Here is a 13,925-nt window from a genome sequence, read left to right on the forward strand (position 1 = left end):
AAATACTATACCTAGAAACTTTCAAAAACTTTACCATAAAAGAACGCCCGAAATATGTGAAATTGCCTAGACACATGCATCACCCCAGGCTTGAATGTGCAACTCAAAGAAAACGACCGCCTACAAAACAACCCTTTTCCGCCAAAGAAATGCTAATGAAGTTTTCAAAGAATAGTCTGCCATTTTAGACTGATTTAAGATTTCCATTTTGTGTTCCTGTATATTCCCTCCAAAATCACTCAATTTAGACCTTTGGTTTTGTACTGCCTAATGTCGACAGGCACGGGTGCATGATAAGTTGATGGACACCCTCATCGCCACTGTGGTAACTCAAAAACGAAGCTTTAATGCACGAATTTTTTCAAGAATAGCACATATGTTGACAATTTCACCTGCTGCCAACATTTGATGATCGCCACCAGTCTGTGGCGATCATCGTGGCAGCAGTCTGTGGCAGAGATTGCTGAGGCCAACACAAACAGGACACTACAGGTGTGCAGTATACCGTAAAAACCGGACTATAAGTCGGACCGGAATATAGGTCGATCCCCCAACTAACGAATTCTAAAAATGAAAAAAAATCTTTTTCAGTGGCAAAAGTACCGAAAGACATGACACCCTTACCTATAAACAAATGCGACTCAGCGGGTTGCACAATGGTGACAGTATTTATTTAAATGCTGCTCGCATGTGCACCTGGCCATGTTTTTAGCGATATCGCGCGACCATCGACCCGCGTGCTTGTCAACACCGTATTAACGGCGATGAGCAGCGAAACAAACGAGATACGCGCATGTGTACACATGCCCTTACTTTCGCTATTTCGCCGCTCCGTGCCGTGATGATAAAAGGTGCTGACAAATACGCGGGTCGACGGTCGCGCGATACTGTTAAAAATTCGTCGGGTGTACAGTACACAGAAGGGCACGAAGTCCGCAAGCGCTACTCCGAATCAGAGCAACACGTTTGAACAGAGTCGGATGACGAGTGCTTCTCGCTGTCCAGTCCATAGGCGCGTGCGATCTCTACCGCTTTCAAACGAATGCATTCGACCACAGGCAGCGATCTTACACGCAGCTCTCGGACGGACTCCGCAACCTTGCCTTTCAGTTCTGCAGTCCGCTGCGATCCGGCCACGAAACGACGTTTTCTTTTGGTTGCTGCAAGTTGTAATACGTTGCTTTTACCTCCGCCACTACTGAATGCTATTTTCGGATACTCCAAGTTCGCGCTGTGCTGCCAGGTTGCCGTGGGCTTCCGCGTACTCAATCGCCTTTTTCATGAAGGCGACGGTGAATTGACGTCGGCTTCCGCTCATTTTGAAACAAAATGAAAATGCAGCCTTTAATTAATATAACTTTGCGACAGTGGAAACGCAAAATGCCGGTGCCACAATGTCGCCACGCCATAGAATAAAGAACTAACGCCGCGCTGCTGATGATGGCGATGGCGAAGGCGGCTGTTTACTTCATCCGCTCATTGTTGCAAGACTTCCGTAGTTTTTCCGCCAATGTCCGGTATATAAGTCGAGGGTCGACTTTTCGCAATGGTTTTTTGAAAAAAAGTTCGACCTATATTCCGGTTTTTACGGTAGTCATTTAGCAATTTTGTCGCTAGATCTAGCGACTTATTGGTCTATTTAGAGAAACTTTCCTTTCTTTCATGACCAGCGACTTTCTATAGACATGACAAACAATTGCCGACATTTTAGTGACTACAATGTTACGAAAGTTGCTTCAAGATTGACTTTCCAGAACATGCTTTATTGTTTAAAAGCTAGGAAAAGGCAGTCAAGATTAGTTGCATGGCATGTCGACTCTGTGACCATGATGACGCAACAGTGGTCTGCACTTACGGAAGCCATACGCTGGTTAGTTGCACCGAGGTAAAGAGGCTTTCAAATTGTACTCACAAAAGGCAAATTTTTTCATTCTTTGGGGATGAAAGAATTAGAAATGGTTTTAACGCTATGGATGCTGCAGTTTCACTAGATAAGTTCGATTGGCAGTCGTTTGCAAGAGTAGTAGTAAATGAAAATATCAAGACTTATTACGATAAATTTTGTTGCGTGGCTTAGAAGGCAGCATTAGGACATTTGAACTGTAGAAAGACGAGCGTATGGGAGTGGCTCGGATTATTCACAGGAATCAATGCACTGCTTCCTTTTCTCACGGTTCTCGGACCAAATCAGTATGGCATGGAATGTTCAGGTAGATCAAGGCGCAGCAATGTAGCATTCAACCTGTATATACGTCACGTAATTTGCATCACCGTGCTACCATGAGCAAGATTGTGTCGCATAATTTATTTCTCCTTTCACAAGCGCCTAAAGCTAGAAAGTTTGAAGGCATAATGTGGACCAAGTGCATCTTTCTGATGGGAAAATCAGGTGACCCGTTATATTTTGAAGCGTGCTAAGTTTTTCATCGTAAAATCTGAAGGTAAGCGCAGGATTTCGGGTGCCATCGTGCAGTTTTCTAAATGCATGATTAATTAATTCTTCTACATTGTGCTAAAGCATTTCCTGTTTATTCCTCACCTGCACGGTCACTCGGAGAGCGCGAAATGTTTTGGTAGAGGCGTATGCCATATGAGCTTATATTATAGTGTTACAAAAATGTGCACATTATATTGAAATCACTGTACAGTTTTAGCGACAATTTAGGCAACGTTGGAGCAAAATTTAGCAAAACTTTAGCGACTTTCTTGCTTCAGTTTAGCGACATGCTCGAAAAAAAAGATGGCAACATTGCAGGCGAGTGACAAAGAAGAAGAAGAAGCACCGCTCACCACGGCAAGAGTCACAGCCATGCCCCGCCCACATCTCAATGATGGACGACCAACGGCAGTAGCACCATGCTTCGCGACAGTGGGGCTGGATGCAAGGGCCCGAGGGAAGGTGTGGGTCGCGCCGTTTTTCTTGATTCGGGGGCCACGTGTCAGATCCGGGGCACGCGCTTTTGCGACGACCGTGTGGGATTCGGCGCTGGCGGCGGTGATGGAGAGTGGGCCGACGAGGGACTGTGGACCCTGGAGGTGCTGCCCTCCTGGATGCTGGCCTGTGCAAGCAAGCAGGACAGGTTGCAGAAGCGCCGCAGTGAACACCAAGCGTACGTTGCATCTCATAGTCGGCATTCGAGGCTGTGGAAGCTATGCAAGGGGTGCAGTCATGGAAGTCCCGCTCCCCGCATTTCCCAATGCAGTTGTTTTCTATCTGCGATGCCTTCTACGAAATAAATTACAACTTGCGGTCGTATGGTTAAGTTAAATCATGCACTATTTGTGTACTGTTTGTGTTTCCAGTGTGCAATATACCATGTGTTAGTTGCAAGCGCAAATGGTGCATTTTAATTACCAATTGCAAAAATGCGTTGCTCTGCACATTCAATGATAAACAAGTTCATATTTGCAACAACTTCAATGTAATAATTACATCATATTTTGCAGCATAAAAGTGTGAGACTTAATGTTACGTAGAATTACACGACACAGGCCTGCATCTTTCTTTCATACATGAAGCACAACTCCATGCTCACGAATGCAAGCAGCGAGGAAAGTGTGTAGCATTTCCTGCCACGTATGGAACAGAGTATAGAGCGAAATACACAAAGCTGAGCTATTATTGGTGAGCCATAATCTTGAAAAATCCAAAGAAGAGGCCACAATATGGAGGAAAGCATGCAGCCTAGCACCGACTGTCACCGCTGTGTCCCCGTCACCACTCCCATGCTGTCTGCACTATTCCCTATGCTTTTTCTGTTTGCAGGATGAACGCCGAATGAAGTTTACAAAAGATTCAGAACTTCAAATACACATCAATGTGAAAATTTCCGTGCGACAGCAACGACTGCCACACTGATTCTTTCCAAGTCGCATAGAGCGCATGCAGACAGTTGAAGTGTCGTGCCTTCGTACATCTATGACACATTTACAGCAGTTCTTCTTTCCCCCCTTGTGCCATTACACATGGTGCCATGTTTTGGCAACCTTGTTATCCCAACCTTGTTTGGCAATGTTGCTGCACGTGGGAGTCAATGGAGAAGCAGTTGGATAGAAAATATGCGCATTCCACAATACTTGAAAAAGAAAAAGAAAAAAAGAGAAAAAAATATTTACTCTGTCAACACTTTGCACACGGCATGCCGGTGAGCTAAATTGTGAGGTTGTGTGTCTTGAAGGCACGATTTGATTGTGAGGCAAGCCCATAGTAGGGGGGGGGGGGGGGGGACTCCAGATAAATTTTCACTAATGGGGGTGCTTTAATATGCACCTAAATCTAAATATATGACTGTTTTTGCATTTCACCCCCATCGAAATGCGACCACTGCGTCTGGGATTGAACCCATGACCTTGAACTCAGCAGCACAACACCATAGCCACTGGGCTACACGGAGAGTTGCTGAGTTGCTACTGAGCTACAATCGTCAACTGAGTGTTCAACATTAAAGGTGAATGTATGATCACAGATGTGACAACACAAAGAAGCTAAAGAAATCCGTCCCCTTCAACATACAGAATCGTCACGTGGCATAAAAGACCTGGGGCTGTTTGCACAAAGCAGTTTAACCTAACGTTTACTGACAGTAAAGAAGCTTCACCCAAATGAGAATAAACTGCTGCAACAAAAATTGCCGAGTGCCACACATCAAAGCTTTCGCTCGAGTGTCACTTGTCCATTACTTGGCAACTTGCTATCACTGATGCAAAGCCTTTGAAGTATGCCTGTGGGTCAAATGTTTCATGCAAGTGGCTTTTCGTGTTACACAGGGGTGAGTCACGAGAACAGAGCCATGGAAAAGGTGAATTTCACTGGCTGACCTGGAGCATTTTTTTTTTTTTTAATCTGGGAAACAGAATTCAGTTTCAACTAGTCATTTCAGATGAACTTGCTCCACAGCAGAATTCGTTGTCAAGGGCACAGATTCACCTTCACGTGTCACAACCTCTGCTGCGATATTATGCACAGCATTACGCTTCCATATGGGCCATTTTCATTTGCACGATTCAAGCCCTTGCTTGAACATTCAGGTAGCTCCTCCAAAATGACGAGTGGAGATTTTTCTATAACTTATACACTCAATTAAAGGGTAGCAAATTGCAGAAAGGCTGAGCTGTGGCTTGTATTGTGGAAAACCAAGAAAAATAAGCACCAATGTGAATAAAACGGGGAATGGCCAATTTGAATAGATACTGAAAATACATTGTGTGTTTGTCAACGGGGCCAGTTGTGACACTTTCGGACGCTGACAGTGTCTTCTGTCTCAAGTGCTTGGGAATGCTTCCCAGTAGCTTGACAAGAAGCCTACATTACAACTGTATGCACATGAATTTTATAAAGTTTGCACAAGCACGAGGACATGCACACAGAAAGTACATGAAACAGGCAGCTCTACCTTCTGTACCTTGAGTTTCTGTCTGCGTGTATACCACAACAATTTGAAGATGAATACCATCAAGCTCATACAACCACTCTTCATCGGCAAATCATGCTCTTGGCAATGTGCTTGAGCCAAAATAGACTGTCGAGCTGTAATAACTCTGAGGATTCACACATCCTCAAGGGTTTTGTGGAAAGCACAGAGGAAAAAAAAGGCAAGTGTAGATATCCTACACAACTCTCGTGCACATATGTTGGCAGATTGCAGAAGTCAGTGTAAAAGTAAACATCAGTGATAACATGCGCGTTTGGCCAACATTCATTGACATTCTTTACTGGCAAAATGATTTGATGCACCCTACATTTCTGTTTGCTCGGTTATGGTTATCTATGCAGGCTTCTGCACCGTTATTATTGTGCTGCTATCTCTTAATTAGGTACGGTTTTGTTATAGCCAAATATTGTCCCGCTTGCTCTGTAATTCTATTGGTTATATTTTACTTTGTGAAAGTTTCTTGTTCACTGACCTCTCGCATTCAAAAGCATTCGGTTTGTCTTTTGTATGATTTTTAACACCACATTACTGCATGTTGGCGCATTTCTTACACTGTATTTTTTGTATATGTATTCACATATGTATTCTAATTATTGTATAATCTTTGAGTGTACTCTCCCCCCTTACACAATGCCTCCAGGGGCCTGTTAAGGTATGTTTCAATAAATAAATAAATAGACACTAGGAGTCTTCCTAGGGAGGTTTCCACTAGTCAACTCAAAGCTGCTTGTCTTTTGTCCACAGGCAAAAATTAACGAGTATTTCATTGATTCAATGCAGGATTGCAGACTTTTTTTTTTCACTGTTAGCTGTATCAGGCACTGTTGTCAGCGATCCACAATACTGTGGCAACATGTAATTGCAAAAGGAAAATGCGTGTGCTGCAAAACACAAAGAGAGGAAACTGTGCCAATACCGGCTAACTCTCCCGAATTAAAAAAAAAAAATGTATGAATATGGGCTCGCTCTACAATTTCACCAGTGTTTTGCCAAGTTTTATGGAATATAGATTCTGTTCAGGAAAGCTTTAATGGTGTCCAAGCATGTAGCAGCACAGGATTGCAATATGGGCATACAACGAATCAAACGGCGATAATACCTGTGCTGCCCCTACGGCCTCCAAAATCGGGCGGCACGTGGTGCCCAATCGCGGAGGTAATACTTCGAGTAAGCTTATTCAGATGTGTTCATGAAGGTGGCGAAATCGGACCAGCAAAGTGTCTGAAAAGTCAGTTATCTAGATAGAGTAGAACCTCGTTGATACAATCGCACTTAGTGTGATTTCCAGGCACCAACGTTCGTTATCGAGAACACAAAAGATGACCAAGCACAGTTGCTCTTTTTTTTTTACCTGTTAATATGTTCCCTGAAAACATAATCTCTTGGAACCAAGCTTTCGTAGATCGCCAACCTTCAATCATAAGATACATTTTCTCGCCTCTAGATACCACATGAACAAGGCACGAGGCACGCGCGATTGAGAGCAAGCAGCAGGCACTCCCGACAGCTTCCCCGTGGTACTCGCCCACTTGTGCCACGTCAAAATGCCAGCAAGGCAGTGGCGTGCGTAGCTAGGTCGTCTGGCACCCGGGGCCCATAGGTCTTCTGTCACCCCCCCCCCCCCCCCCCCCCCCCGCCCCCCGGGTCTAGCGGGCGGAAAGAGGGGTGTCTTCAAACGTATATGACACCCCCCCCCCCACTGGCCCTTGCACCTGGGGCCCACGGCCCCCCGGCCATCCCTGTTGCTACGCCACTGCGGCAAGGTCTTGGTTTCCTCTTCTCATACCAGTAAATCTGTTCCCGGACTGTTGCAATCACATTCCTAGTTATTGCATGCTATTGCCGCCAACCCTATGGCAATAGGCATCTATACCTGTGTCATAGCACGTGTGGGGTAGTGCTGTTCATAGCATACTGCACGCTTTTATTAGGTGATAACCCAAACGTGCCACCATTCTCTGCTAGAAGCAGTGTAAAGTGAGCGTCATGTTTTGACCTGGAGGCATTGTATTCCAGCGCTGCCCACCAGCTTGATTTTGTTTCCCGTCGCCGTCTTACAATATTACACAATAGAAAAGTGGCAAAGCGCATCTCGGGTCATTCAAGCTCCAACAGCTTGACACACGTCAGTGTCTCGTGCCGCAACGATTCTTGCCGAGTGGGCAGTCAAACTTCCTGACAGAAGCTACTGACCCAGGACGAATTCAAGGAGTGCAAATGAAAGCTTGCCGAAGCAACAGAAACAATGCGCATCTCGGGCCCTATCGGCTCACCGTGCATCGCCGTCTCGTGCTGCTCGCACAACGCTTCGCATTACGTAGACGCCAACTACCGTTGAGCCTGCAGAATCTTTTAGTGAACTTGGATTGTACATTTTTTCCCGGTTAGCATGTTCTTGTCCAAACGCATGAACGTGGTTCTACTGTACAGCGCATTGATTTTCAGTCTCTACTGTATTTAGCTTTCCACTAAACTTAACTAATTATTACGTGCACAGGTTGGCACGTATGCATGCCACAGCGACAGTGAATGACATGGCATTCTTTATGCCATCTGCCAAAATTAATAGAAAAAAAAATAACTTGAGCAGACATTTTGTGCATGCGGTACAGTAGAACCTGAAACAAGAATTAAAGACTGACAAACACAGGTACTGATTCGTCAGCGTCTAGTGTCTGTGTTCATCAAATTATATTCCTCATTTCATGTTACTCTACACCCTGCCCACTCCCACAGCCTGCATAGTGACTAATTGATTACACAGGCAACTTACGAAGTTCCTGTTTGGCTAGTCATTCTACAGAGGAGGAAGCCACTTCAAGTGCTCTCCACATCTGTATCACGCTTTGCACACATCCAAAACTAAACGAGTAGAAACCACTACACACACATGCACACAGGCACAGAGCGAGGCAGAAAGAGGAGTGCATGGAAAGCAGCGCCCCCTGGGCACAATGGGGTGCATTTAATGTGTGACTCAGAGGGAAGGGGAGCTAGCCTGGAGTGCGATGGGCGTCAGCCACTCTCGGGGCAGGCAGCGCTGTAGGAAAGGCACGCAAGAACTGAAGTAGGCCAGTCGGTTCACCCAGCCCGGGATCTCCTCTCCGCACAAGATCTGTAGGGAGGGAACCACATCTGCGCTCAGTTGACACTCCAATGCAAGCATGCCGGTGTTCACCACCATATTGCGTCTGCGAACACTGGTTACAAGTAGCAGCCACGAAACGAGATGTGAAAGGGAGAGAACTTGCTACTGTTGCCAACATACATGGCCGGGCAGGCAGCGCCACAGAATTTGACTGCTTTGTTTGTTTGTTTATTGCAGCAACAGCAATTAAGAGCTCAAAAGTAAGCCTTCTGTGTCTATCTGCCCGTCTGTTTCTTCCACTGCGCTGACAACGGCCGGCATCATCACCATACTGCCACTTAGACTTGGCGACCTCAGCATTGGATTTGCTATACAGTGAAAAAGGAAAAGCAAAACTTTGGCAGCCACTCTAACTGCCACTGGGATTCAACCTCGTGTCCCTGTGGCAATGTGCTGTTAGGAGCTAGACACACTAACCACTGCACTATCATGCATCTTTGGCAGTTGCTACTTTATGCAGAGTCCTGCACCTTCAGAACATGTGATTCACGGCCTCTGTGCATATATTTCAGAGGCAACAGGAGTTAATACTGTAGCAGATCAGGATCACATAGTGTCTCTCCATAACTAACTCTACAACATTCAAATGTATGAACGACGTGTTAACGGGTGCATAACTACATGACAACATAACTGATAGCAGCAACTCCACAAAAGAGAAAAATTATGTGGCAATATGAAACACACGACATTGCCAAAGCACTCCTCGTCTTCCACAACACTCTCCACCCCAACCCTCAAAATTGCATGTGCAGGGACGTACACAATCAATCAATCAATCAATCAATCAATCAATCAATCAATCAATCAATCAATCAATCAATCAATCAATCAATCAATCAATCAATCAATCAATCCCAATGTGTGCCAAAGAGGAGAGAATGTTGTGCCACCTTGGTCAGGGCGCCCGAGAAGTGGTTGCAGTTCTTGTTCATGAGGTGGTATCGGTCCCCGCGAAACTCGTTGCCCAGCTCCTCGACAATTTTGCGTACATCCATCTGGTTGAAGTCTGTGTGACCCACCAGGATGCTCTGCCTGCACGTGTTGTCACAATACATGCATACAACAGGTAACCTTAAGTGAAATGCCAATTATGTACGCACCAAATGAGTAAAGATTCCTAAGCTTAAAGCAGAATTTTCAGGTATCAAAACAGCGTTGCATATAGTATGATCCACTGAGCAAGGTTATATTGCAGGGGCAGGGTTAAACGTAATGAGATCATGCGTTTGACAGCAAACAATGTGGTTTCAAACTGGCCTTTCACAGCGAATTAGTGATGCGAGAGATAGTGAAAGCAGTGTGCCAAAGAGTACTCGTTTACCGTTTACTGTGTGAATTATTTTACCTGAAAAAAAAAAAAAAAATGGTGCTGCAGAAACCTCCAGACAGACAGACAGACAACGAACTTTATTTAAAATAATCCTGAGGAGCTACTGTCAGGACCTCCTAACGGGAGGCCACCATTGTAGCCGCTGGCCGCGCCCACGTAAAGGACAGAACGCCGTGACGCTCCGCTCTTTCCTGGGCCCTCTGGATAGCCATTGAGCAAAAGGTTTCAGTGCAGTCGGGACAACTAGGGTCCACATCCGAGTACATCCTACTGAGGAATCCCCGCGACGGGAAAGATCCTGTCTGCAGCATTCTAAGTGTAGCTGACTGACCTCTACTGAGTTTCGGGTGAGGCAGAGGATAAATTCTCCGACCAAGTTGGTAATGTTTGGTAATTTCATTAAATGTGAGGAGTGGATCGTTCTGCTGAGTCCCTTCCTGCCCCTCCGGAGCCTCCAGACCGTCGCGGCGCGTAAGTTCTCGCGCATGGTCGTGGGCAAGCTCGTTGAGGTTTGGGAAGCCCTCGAGAAGGTTCGTCCCCATGTGTGCGGGGAACCACGTGATATAATGAAAACCGGGGCAAGTCCTTTTCTCTAAAATAGAGGCCGCTTCTCGTGCGAGGTTACCCGACTCAAAAGCTCTGATTGCGTATCTCGAGTCAGTGTAAATGTAGGAACGCTCTGGGTCACACAAGGCCAGCGCAACCGCAATTTGCTCTGCTATACTCGCGGTGGCTGCTCTGACCGAGGCCGAGGAGCGAAGCCCCCCCGCCCGTCTATAACCGACAACGCGAACACTCTTTTGTTCCCGTACTGTGCCGCATCGACAAAGACCGCGGAGTCTCTGTCATCTCTAACTTTCTTCAATATGGCTCGAGCACGGGCTTTACGTCTACCCTCGTTATGCTGCGGATGTACGTTCCGCAGGAAGGGCCTCACTAGGTAGGTCGCCCTCGTTTCTCGTGTCAATGTTATACACCGGTCCTCCATTATCCTAGGAGCCATGCCAACCTCGTCGAGAATTCGCCTGCCAGCTTGGGTCGACGATAGCCTAACCACCTGGGCAGTGACCTGTGCCTCTATAATCTCGTCTATGCTATTGTGCATACCGAGTTGATCTAGCCTGTCGGAGCTCGTGGCAATAGGCAAGCCTAGCACTTTCTTGATGCTCTTGCGCATGAGTGTATTTAATTTGGTCTTTTCCGTTTTTGTCCACACTAGAGCTGACGCCACATAGTTAATATGGCTCATGAGGAACGCGGTGTACATCCGAAGGAGGTTGTCTTCACCTAACCCCTTCTTTCGGTTGGACACCCTAGCAATTAGCCGCAACATATTCTCCGTTTTGGCTGTAACGGAAAGCAGTGACAGCAAGCAGCAATTTACATAGCCAATCAGATCAACCTGGCCTTTATTTACATGACGTTGTGTTTCTCTATAAGACTACTGGACACATTAAAGGCCTTTGTTTAGCTCCTACTGGTTCAGTGAACATACGTTAAGGCTAACTTCCAAGAAGACAACACATTTTCCAAGTTCCCCTCATGTCTACCATACTTTATTTGCTATAAATTTTAGTTTGCTGCCCCTCTGGTACATAGACATAACAACAACAACAACAACAACAACAACAACAACAACAACAACAACAACAACAACAACAACAACAATAATAATAATAATTGTCCACGAAACATGTACCCCCAAAGCAACACTTAGTAGTAAGTTGTGTTTTTTTTACCAGCAGAATAAAGGGGCACATAGTGATGCATGGTCAATTGCGTACTCTTGTTCACACGCGCAAGTCTTTAAACCTGTGGGCACACCACAACTCCACAGGGTTCCGTGTTCTACATGAAGAGACTGGGGGATGGTGAGCAAGGAAGGCTGCTGCAGCGCACAGCCTAAATTTACAGACCGGACAAATAAGAGGCAACAACACACATGGCCGGCTAGCAAATGAAATCATATTTCCTCTTCCTCAAATAAAGATTTCAGTTGCTGGTCAGCCATGTGTCAAGTTGACTCTTCTTTGTCTGGTATGTAAATTTAGGCTGTACGCTACAGCAATCACAAACCAACTACCATATTTACTTGATCATAACGGGCACTTTTCTTCCTTAAAAATTCGCTAGAACATGACATGCACATTAGAATGGAGCACGAAACAAAAATGCAATTGGTAGCATTTAAACACCTCCTCCCCCTCCCCCCAACTCTCGCTCAAATGCAACAAACATTTTATTGTGATAGAAATTATATAGGCATTCCAGCTGCATCTTTGCCATCGCTGTAATGCTCTGCATAAAGTCCAGGGGGCAATAACACTGTTGCTGTGCGTTATGTGCTGTATGTGTAGGTGATGGCATGTGATGGAAGCTGACGATCACGGCTCCAACCTGGCACGCACGGAGAAAGAAAGCGGAGAGCAAACGTGCCATCTTCCGTAACACGAAAGGCCGCGGGGGGATGGCAGGTAGACGAGGGGATGGCGACGTTGTGGTCTGGCAGCAACTATGCATTTCACAACCGGGTGCAAGGGGCACTGACAATCGCGGCTCAATCTCGCACGCCATATTAAAGAAATATTATTAAAGAAGAAAGCGGGTAGGCAGTGCGGGAGGGACAGGGGGTGACGGCGACTTTGCCAACAAGTGCGTACTTTGCAGTCGCACGTGCCGTATCTTGAGAGGGATCTGCAGGTGGCTCATACCTTTGTGCATGCTGTGTTCTCGCTGCTCTTGCACTGATGATGCGATAGACAGCCAGCGTTTTGACATCACACCAGCATTTTGACAGCCAGTGCCCATGCTCATAGAGTGTGACGTGTTCACGTTTGCTTGTGTACGCTGACACCATGTTTGTTAATTCAGTTAGTAAGCGAATGTTTACAAGGTTATACAACTGATAAAACTTATTCTTACTTCGTATAGCTGTCTACTAACTTGCCATCACAACCGATGCTACACCTTTCGGGCGAAACTGCAACTTTTTACATCTGACAACAAACTGCTATTTCTTTATCTTGCCATGGCAGTAGTGGAAAATCGGGTGTGCCTTATGATCGAGTAAATACGGTAGTTCAGACAAAACTGTTGTTGAAGTAAGGAAGGTGCTGCGTAAGTTGTCAATAGACAGGTAAGTGAAAGTGGAGTGTTGGTGGCCTGGTTACTAACACGGATTTTCTCTCTGATGATAGAGCAGAGAATCCTCTAGCCCACCTGCCAACCTGTGAACTTTAATATTCTCAAAAATCCCCACGGACATGAGATGGGCGGAGCAAAAATAGCACACATTTTATTTTTTAATTGCACGTTCGTAAGATATGCATGTACTCTATTATTAATAATTTACCTTTAGACACAGCATGCGACCAGCAACGACCTAGGAACAGATGCGCATGCTGGTAAGCGTATGTCTGGTCTGACCTTAAGTCTTGCGTGGTTCAAGGTTAATGCAAAGCTGGCACCTATAATTCCTGCCCACCAAGTGTATTCCCCCCCTCCCTTCTTTCAGCTTTATATTGATTTCAGTGCATAAGAGGCAAAATTCATTGAAGCTGGCTACTCACTTGTACTTGAACTGGTCTCCGAGGTCATTCGCGAATTTTGGCGGTATTTCAAAGATTCCCGAGAAAGGGAATGGGTGGCCCCCATATGCATACTCTGGAAAGCAACACAGAGCGGAATGCACAAAACGTGGTAACATCACACGTGAAAAAAAAAAAAAAAAAAAAAACATCAAAAGAACTGTTTGCGTATAACTTCCTTTTGCGATTTGTCATGACCCAGACACTGGTCGATTACGAGACAACAGATATGGCAGGCATTAAAACAAGAACAAATGATCACTCAAACAAAAAGCTTTGCATAACTTAGCTATAGCTCCCGAGGTCACTTTGCATGGATCACACATGGACATCAAAGATTTAAGGCTTTCTCAAAAGAAAGTAAGCAGCCTGATTTTTCAGTTAAATGTTTAAAGTCAGTATTACCCACTTTGTTTTTAATTTAT

General features: G+C 45.5%; 1 protein-coding gene across 4 annotated transcripts in view; it reads right to left on the reverse strand.

The window, feature by feature from the left end:
• LOC126533776 (deubiquitinase DESI2-like) overlaps positions 1-13,925 on the reverse strand; it is a 42,560-nt gene that overhangs the window by 9,294 nt on the left and 19,341 nt on the right. For all 4 annotated transcript variants that reach the window (XM_050180973.3, XM_055072326.2, XM_055072325.2 and 1 more), the window contains 4 exons: positions 13,483-13,576; positions 9,474-9,615; positions 8,431-8,547; positions 2,791-3,059 (listed from right to left, as the gene is read on the reverse strand). In XM_050180973.3, coding sequence (XP_050036930.1) covers positions 2,940-3,059; positions 8,431-8,547; positions 9,474-9,615; positions 13,483-13,576 — 473 coding nt within the window. In that variant the 3' untranslated portion in view covers positions 2,791-2,939. The remainder of the gene's footprint in view (positions 1-2,790; positions 3,060-8,430; positions 8,548-9,473; positions 9,616-13,482; positions 13,577-13,925) is intronic.

Source organism: Dermacentor andersoni, chromosome 7 (assembly GCF_023375885.2).
Source record: "Dermacentor andersoni chromosome 7, qqDerAnde1_hic_scaffold, whole genome shotgun sequence".
NCBI classification, from domain to species: domain Eukaryota; kingdom Metazoa; phylum Arthropoda; class Arachnida; order Ixodida; family Ixodidae; genus Dermacentor; species Dermacentor andersoni.